Here is an 8744-nt window from a genome sequence, read left to right as displayed (position 1 = left end):
TGTTGTCTTCTTTTTAACCCTGTAATCCTAATCCGTTCTTCTAAATGTCCTTTAAGGAGCACAACAATAACTGCACTTTCAGCAAAGCATATGCACTCAGCAGCCTTATTTTATATCATCCCGTACTGTTGCTCACAGAGTCTTTAGGGAAATAAATCTGGCTTTTACTGATAACAGCTAAAGAAAATAAAATAAAAATACAGATATCTGTTATTTACTTGTAAGTGGTATTAAATTTTAATTCTTTATAGCAGAAAGATTTTTAGAACTCAAATCTAATATTATTTACAAAAAAATATACAATGCAAGGCTAAAATGTCACACATCCATTACATTAATGCACAGCAGATGTTTCTACCACATGTCCAGTGAGGTCTCTGCATTCACATCCAACACGTCGCAGAGCTAGCTTCCTTTGGACCCTGTCAAGAGGAATCAAGAAAGAAACTGACGTAAGTGTGAAAATACGCATTTACATATGGACAACTGATCTACAACAGAATGAGATTTGAAAATATCTACTTGAAATCAGAGATAAGAGAAAGGAAGGCTACTGTTTCCAGGTTTTTAATACTTTCCTTGAAGTAGGCATTTTATTCTTTCTCTGGAAGTTCTCACCTCCTCCACTCTTAAATGCTAAGCATACTCCTTTATACACAGCAAATTTTGGCTCTGGAAGGGGCATTGGCATATTTTTACTATTGGATTTCTCTTCTTCCTCTGCTAGGAAAGCTTCTCCTGTCTCAGCTTTTTTGGTTCTGTTTCCTGACTGTGTGAACACTGCCCTAAATACGTCAGCTACAGAACCAATGCACAGAGGAGGTAAACTTGCCAAGCTGGTCTCATTTCAGTGGCAACAATGGAAGGTGCCCTAACTTGTCCTGAAATCTGTCATTTGTTTATTATGCAAAACAAATCATTGCTCAATTCTGTGGTGTACTCTGGTGGTTCCTGGACACAGGACTCATGCAACAAAAATCCAAATGATAAATTAAAGGCTTTTTTTTTTTTTTTTTTTTCAAATGGGATGGATCACAAAGCTGATGATACACATTCTGATAGGATTCTTTCTCCTTTATCTGAGTGGTGTAAGTTAACGCTGCAGAGACCAAACTTAGAGTAAGAAATTCATCTACCAAACAGAAGTGCTGGAACTGAACCTGAGCTCTGAACCTGAGCTCTGCATGTGGAACTCACTTCTGAAAGATGGGAAATCCCTGAATTAAAATGGAGACAATCATACAGAAAGGCATGGGAATCCTGACAAACGATCACTGTCCACTGATGCTGAAAGACACCCCAAGCTCACTGCATGATAGGTAAATAGATTTACATGGATTTCCAAACCTAATTAACAGAAATTAGGAAAGCCAGATTCAAATGATTTCAACACATTAGTGAAAAACAGATTATCCACCAAAAACTTAATGTATTTCAAGGGAACAACAAGTGTGCAGCAATGATGAAACCTGCCAGTAGCTTGAAGAATTTTGTACCTATTGGAACAGTGTGAGCACATACCTTACTTAGCTCTGGGAAGAGTTCTTGAATCCCAATGTCCAACAGCACATAAGTTAACTAAAACAAAATGAAGGAAATGGCATAAGCCAGCCACTAAGTTATACCAAAGCAACATCACCTCTTTTCATCTTTGTTCTGGATGAGAATTCTGCCCTCTGTCATAGCCATACATTCACTTCAGGAAATGGCAAGTTTCCCAAGTGTTGCAAAATACCTGTTTGTTGAGCACCGGTTGCTGTATGCCATCAAACAGAAGCCTGATGCCTTCGTATTTAGCCTCTTCCCCAATGCACTTGCCTATTAAATCTAGGCCAGATATCACCAACAAATACACAAGTCATTAGGAAGCATTGCAAAGTAATTGAAGTTAAATAAGTAACATCCCGAGCATTAGTTTTAGTTGGCACAAAAACAACACCATAATTCCATGAGAGCATTTTTCTTTACCTCCAGTAATAAAAAAAGGTTTTAATTAAAGAAAGAGTTCAAATTTTATCCCTCTACAGTTGTCAATGGAAAAAACAAATATTCCTTTGGTTCCTCCTTCCTCATCTTTCAGTGCTGCACACCGAAGTATTTGTTATGCTTTTAAGAATTTCATTCTATTGTCCTAACCCTTTTTTTAATACATGACAAGTTGGAATGTTTTAATTACTTTCTTAATAACCCAGGAAATGAGCCCCTCTTCTGTAGTTTATATAGTTTCAATAGAGCTCAGATTTATCTTCTGGCTTTTTCTACTATCACTTCTTTATCTGGTCTTCAGCTGGATAAAATACAAATCAAACAAGCTAAACATGAAGAAATTATGGTTTTAAGGACATTTGTGAAGACTTCTGTTACCCCAAGTCTTCATGAATGATTACACAGCAGCCTTACTCAGAAACATTAAATTAAATGATGAAACTGAACTCTTGGGTTTTTTCTTTGTTTTTCACACCTAAGTATTCCAGTCAAACCTCAGCAGCACAGAAATTATTTTATTTGGAAAGCTAACATTACTGCACTTGCGTTATACTTCCGCTTGAACAATTAACTATAGTCATAAAGAGCCATTATTAACCTGGAATGTATCTCATCATTTCTTCGAACGTCTGCTTCGCTCTCTTCTGTTTGTCCTGGACAGAGCGCGGTTCAGAATTCTCACAGAACACAGCATCTGCAGTGAAGACACATTAATGAAACCATCGTTAGGCAGCTTCCTTATCACCAGCATAAGCAAGTTGGTTTGGATTATGGTTCAAAGTTGAGCTGCTTTTCTGTATGATCTTAACTGGAAGAAAATTCTGAGCCTTGATTACATTAGCCTGATCAAATCCAGAATAACCCATGCACTTAGAGGACAAGAATCTTTTGCAGATTTGTCTCTTCTCAAATCTTGAAAGCATTAGCTTTGGCTCAATCCTTCTTTAAGTTTGTTATACCCTTCTTACTTTAAATTTTCCTTGCAATCACCTTGTAAAAATTACTGTTCATAGGAAGTATTTGCAGTTCAGTCTTGATGGTCATTTTTTTTCTTTTCTGTTTTTTTTTTTGTCTTTTTGTCTTTTACAGGACTTCTTGGTTTGATAAGAACAGAGTTAGCCTTGATTGCAGAGCTCTGACCACATGGTTCATTTAGCCGAGTCTCTACTGTTGTGAGGTTTTGCTTGTTTCTTTTTAAATAATCTTTGTCTACTTCCCTTCTTTGAAGGTTAAAATTACCATAATGAAGAGAATTTAAAAAAAAAACAAAAAAAAACCTAAAGCAGGACTAAAGAAGCACATAAGTGAAAACTAATATAAAGAAAGGATGAACCATTCACAAACTGACACACTAACCTACCTTTATTCTCCTGCACACTCCTTCATAAATTAATATTCATAATACCTCTTTTTTCTGTAAATTATGCTTGATAGACAACAGGACTAACATCATCTTTCAGCAACAAACTTCTGGAATGGTTTTATAGGCCCACCTGACTTTTAGAATTCCACTGGCTTTAGTTCAGCATTATAGTGTAATACTCAAAAGAAGGGATTTCAAATGTCATACTAAAGCAACACTTCAATCAAATATGGAACCACTGCTGACCTCTCAGCAGCGTTATCAGAGAAACCAAACGGTGCTCCTCACATAGCTGTTCTAACTTATAATGCAAGTAATAGTCCGTGTACAGTTCCAATGTATTTTTGAAGAGAATTCTTCCTCCCATCAGGAGATGATGCAGCCAGTCAGGAATGTGGAAGACCACTCTACCTGCAAAGTTATAGAAACAGATATCTATATAGTTCTCTTAATAAGATGACAAAGGAGTCAAAAGAAGAAGCCATGACTTCACTAACTCAAAAGAAAAATGCATGAAAGCAAAGACTTCAGCTTGAAGAGTGATTCTTGTTCATATTACTCATCAAATACTCTTTAACTACTTTTATTTTGTTCTATAGGCTCACCTGAGAAACTATACCCACAAACTTATACTCAGAAAGGCAGAAAGATAAAGCAAAACTGAACAATAACGAAAGATAAATTGCAATATTTTAGCACAGCAATAAGGGTTGCTTGCTGCTTTTTTTTAAATGACTGTGTTCTTAAGTTGTATACTGTTATGGTTGCATGTCCTAGGTTATGTATGACATCTACAATAGAATTTTATTTCCCACCAAAGAACCTGACCTTCATAATGAAAAGAAGTATAAGAATAACTAAGAGAAATCGCTTCTTACCAACATACATTAAGTAGTCATAGACTCCTTCTACAGTCATCATTTCCATGAAGTAGTTCTGATTTTGTCGTCTTTCTGTATTCTCAGACCGGTTTGCATTATTCTTGAATAAATCATTGAAAAGCTAAAAATAGAAACATAACATAGAAAACACTGCCTTCAAAAACAAAAGGACCATCAGGCTTTTGTTGCGTGTTTGCTTTTCATTTCACAGACCCTTTTGCTCCCAAGTACCTTCACACAACTAGACTTTGAAGGCCTTGACCTTTCAATGCACTTTCAGAGGCATGAAGAGTGCAAGTCTGTCTGCCCTAAATCACAGGGGGACATTCATGTATTCCCTAAAACATCCTTTTATCTTGTGTTATGAAATAGGCAACGGGTTCTGGACAAAACAGTCAGAAAGGAAGAGTCTGTTGAGTCCTGGAGGCCCACATCTTAAAATACCTCATAAAAACCATTAAGTGTTTATTTTAAGTTATTTCATCCCCAAAACTGTTGATGCAAAGATCAGGAAATACTACTGTATTATGAAAAGAAAGCTCAAAAGCCTGTGCCAAGCTTCTAACAAAGCTATCTCACTGTTAGAAGAAAATATAGTGCAATTATAGTATGGCCTAGATGGAAAGTCTATCCTAGTGTTCACCAAAAATTTGGTGTTGAAGAAGTTCCTTGCTATGAGACTGACAAGACTACTATCAGTAGACTTTTCCATAGCACTCCCATATTAAAAATTAATAATGAAGAATGGTCCTTAATTTGCTTGTTTTTGGTCTACTCTCCAAAGAGTTCCCTGTAGTAGATTAAGCCATAAAACATCCAGGTCACAATGGACTCTGAATCCACCATGTCTCCAAACAGAGTTTCTGTGCTCTCACAAAAAATTACATCGGGACACCCGGCAAGATTGAAGATTTGACTTGTACTTCATTAGGTCCTTTCTTTTGTCAGTGCTAAACAGCTGGCATCACCTTCGTAAAGTTCACCCTAATTAAACAACATCAAGTCATTACATAAATTACATGAAAGAGAAAATATAGTTGATGTACGCTGGATGACCTGAATCCAAGAAAGTAACAAACCAAAGAAGAGCAGATAATTATTTGTGCCTACTGTATGGAGTACACCTGGTATGTTGGTTAAAGAAACCTATTTAAACTGAAGTCTATATGCCTTCTCAAAACTGGAACTATGACAGTGGAAAAGATCTTAGTGGAATTAGTGCAACTTCAACAAGAGCTTTCTTCGTTGTTTTTGTTTTTGTTTTTTTTCTTTACGATACCTCCAAGCTGGCTGAGATAACACACAGCGCACCAACTCATAGCAACCTGCAGTACAATGGAGATAAATTTCAGAGGAGTGTGTACAAGCTAAATTAAATCATTAACAGCACTCCAGTAGGTAACCTGAAACCAAAATGCTGTCTTCCGGCAGAGCTTTCCAGCTTCCAAAAGTTATTTTTGCTTTCACCCCAAACCAGAAACAACATATTTCAAATACTGCATTATGCCTCTGCTTATGGATAGTCTTTCCTGCGCCTTGAGCATAATGATTCCTTGTTCATTGCCAAGCTTTGAAAGTTCACACTCTTATACGTGGCATTAAGAAATGAGCAGATGAACAGATTAATAAAGTATATACTTCATACTAATCCAGTGTGTGTTCTACAGTCTTTAGCAATGTGCATCTGAAGGATGCAGACACTATCACGTTTTACTCTAAGATTTTGACTGAAAGTGAAAAGCATATAACTGTGTACCTAATACGAACATGGGGGTTATACTCATTACTCAGAAAAATATGTGATTTCTCTTTTACATTTCTGCTCATTTTACTATCTGGGACATGATATAATGCTCATTATTGTAATCACACAAAAAATACAAGCAATGTTATCCTTAGTCAAATTTTTAAGACAGTAATTGTGATTACAGCACTAAAATATTCTTATAAGGCTTTCAAGGGGAAAATTCCATTTAATGGTACTAGCTAATAAGGGAAGTCAACCTCTTCAAACAAGCGAAAACACAAAAACCCAAATTATGAGAACAACCAAAATAATCTCTAGTTCAATAGGTTCCCTATTGTAACTCCATGGGAAAAGCCAGCAAAGTATAAGCATCTACATAAAGCATCTAACAGTTACCTGACTGCCAGTAAGTACATATGCCCCCATACATTCCTGTGTAGGTGTGAAGTTGATAAAAACAATACCACAGTTCTGAACAACATCCACAGCCAGAAGCATAAACTATTTTCCTTCTTCATTTGCAAAGTAGAGAATGTGGACCCAAATGCTAGGAAGAGCGTATGTATCTAAACCACTTCAATTAGCATAAGGAAAAAGCTGTGTTTTCCTCCAAGTAACTGCAAATATAAACTTATACTGTTGTTTCGGAACAGTTCTTATTGTCATTGGCAGTTCACCACAAGCCAGCAGCACAATGCCTTTGCAGGCATGCTTTTTTTCAAAGCCTGCATCAGCTGAGAAGTCCTGTTGCATTCTAGCAATTCTGACAGAAGTACATTCAGAAGACTGTTGAGCTGGTACAGACAAACTAGAAACATAGGTAGGAAAGCTGAAAATGCTGTTTGGTGCCCTTAGAAGGGGCAGTTTTTTGCTCGGTTGTTTAAGAAAAAAGGTTGGTAACTTGATCTGATGAATCTGATGCAGGATAAAATCCAATTGCTATTGGCTGTACTTAGGTTAACTGCTCACATTCGTTACATATTACGATGGGACAAAGATAATGGCCTTCGGTTGTTACAAGGGAAGTTCAGGTTGGATATTAAGAAAAAATTCTTCTCAGAAGGAATGGTGAGGCAGTGGCACAGGCTGCCCAGGGAGATGCTGAGTCCCCATCCCTGGAGCTGTTCAAGAACTGTGTGAATGTGGCACAGAGGGATATGGTTAGTGGGCATGGGGGAAATGACCTGATGGTTGGACTAGGAGACCTTAGTGGGGTTTTCCTCCCTTCATGATTCTATGATTCTATATTCATTAGCTGGAAATCACTGATATTTCAAGCATACAAACGCACACCAGGAATATTAAAAAAGCAGCAGCATGCAGACAACTTTCCAGAGAAACAGGAACTTTTGCAACTAAGCTCACACTTTCTCTGCCCTGACAGACCTTCCAGCACTTCTTATTCAGCCTGCTGAAGGGATAGCCTGGGTGTACTTTATTCCTGGCAACTGAGTTGGCAGCACACACATACACACGCACATCCTGTACTCTCAGTGGATTCTGGCATGCTGACACTAGAATAAGCAGATCTACATCTATGGCAATGCAAATATCAATGGAAAATCTACCCTAGACTTCACCAAAAGATCTGGGTTGAGGAATTTCTTGCCATGAGGCAACACGCTCTTCTCAGAGATGGGCACTTAGAAGTGCTGCAGCTTGTTCTGTCTCCTCTGGCTCTTCCACTGCAGTATCTCTTCATTGACTCCATACACGTAGTTCACACAATCCTTGTACAAACATTTTGCATATATGACCACCAACACTTTCTGCTGGGGCTGCACAGCACTTATAATCTTCAGAATGAAGCCAAGTGAAACAATAGAACTGAGACTGCAGAATTGAGACTGCAGAACCAAATGTCTGAAGTCTATAAGACATGTTTTGGGTTTACCTTAGTTCACTGAACAGCCCCTGCATTTCCAGCTTAGTTTTATCTGAAAGTATCTCAGTTAATGAATTCTCATACAGCTCTCTAGTATGGCAAGAAGAGGTGATCAGGACATCTGTTTCCCAAACAAATTCAGTAGGCTGAACTACAGTGGCACAGCAGTTGAAAGCAGTGTGGCTTACAAAATGAATCCAAGAAGTGGCCAGATGCAAATGGCCTGGAGTCGTGGAACTGGCACAAAGCTTTTCCCAAGCATGGGCTGAGATGAAAAAGAGAAAACTGGCTCCCAAAGGAGGCACAAGCACTCCAACAATTCAGCTGAAAGCTGAATTTCACAGCACGAATGCAAAGGCTCAGAAGAGGCTAGAACATAGCACAACTCAGCCCTAGCTCATCAGATCATTACTAATTACAGTGATTACGTAAGTATATGTGCTCCGGCAGAACAGTAGATAGCAATTTTGCAAGAAAGCAGTCAGCATGTGAATGCCATGTGCATACATGCTGGTCAAAACTTGTAGCACAATTAGGGCACTCCTCAAAGCAAAGTATCTTGAGCGCCCATCATTTGATAATAATTGTGGCTCTGCAGTTGGTGAATGAATATCTGAAGCTTTCCATGCAGCCATCAAGTTCTTCAAACTCATTTCTTCTAGGGGAAGAAGGAAACTCTGAAATAGCTGTCATATGAGTAAGTATTTAGTTCTACAGATAACTACAATCAAGTTGCTTAGAGGAACAGAAAACTCCCACGATAGACAGTGAGAAGGAACTGGGAGCTAGAGCTAGCTCCACTGTACTTAGTATAGAACTTGTAGTTGCAAGTTCTCCAATGTCATAACACTACCAAAAAACTGCCATACTGTGGGAAATCAA

General features: G+C 38.0%; 1 protein-coding gene across 2 annotated transcripts in view; it reads right to left on the bottom strand.

Annotated features, from left to right (window-relative positions):
• Positions 1 to 80: 80 nt before the first annotated feature.
• The window catches only part of SNX14 (sorting nexin 14), a 46663-nt gene continuing 37999 nt past the window's right edge, over positions 81 to 8744 (bottom strand). For both annotated transcript variants that reach the window (XM_031611186.2, XM_031611187.2), the window contains 6 exons: positions 4228 to 4351; positions 3596 to 3760; positions 2585 to 2680; positions 1736 to 1827; positions 1522 to 1578; positions 81 to 422 (listed from right to left, as the gene is read on the bottom strand). In XM_031611186.2, coding sequence (XP_031467046.1) covers positions 384 to 422; positions 1522 to 1578; positions 1736 to 1827; positions 2585 to 2680; positions 3596 to 3760; positions 4228 to 4351 — 573 coding nt within the window. In that variant the 3' untranslated portion in view covers positions 81 to 383. The remainder of the gene's footprint in view (positions 423 to 1521; positions 1579 to 1735; positions 1828 to 2584; positions 2681 to 3595; positions 3761 to 4227; positions 4352 to 8744) is intronic.

This window comes from Phasianus colchicus, chromosome 2, assembly GCF_987193195.1.
Source record: "Phasianus colchicus chromosome 2, bPhaCol1.hap1.1, whole genome shotgun sequence".
Lineage (NCBI taxonomy): Eukaryota > Metazoa > Chordata > Aves > Galliformes > Phasianidae > Phasianus > Phasianus colchicus.
Note: the sequence above shows the minus strand (reverse complement) of the source record. Positions and strands in the feature narration are given on the sequence as shown.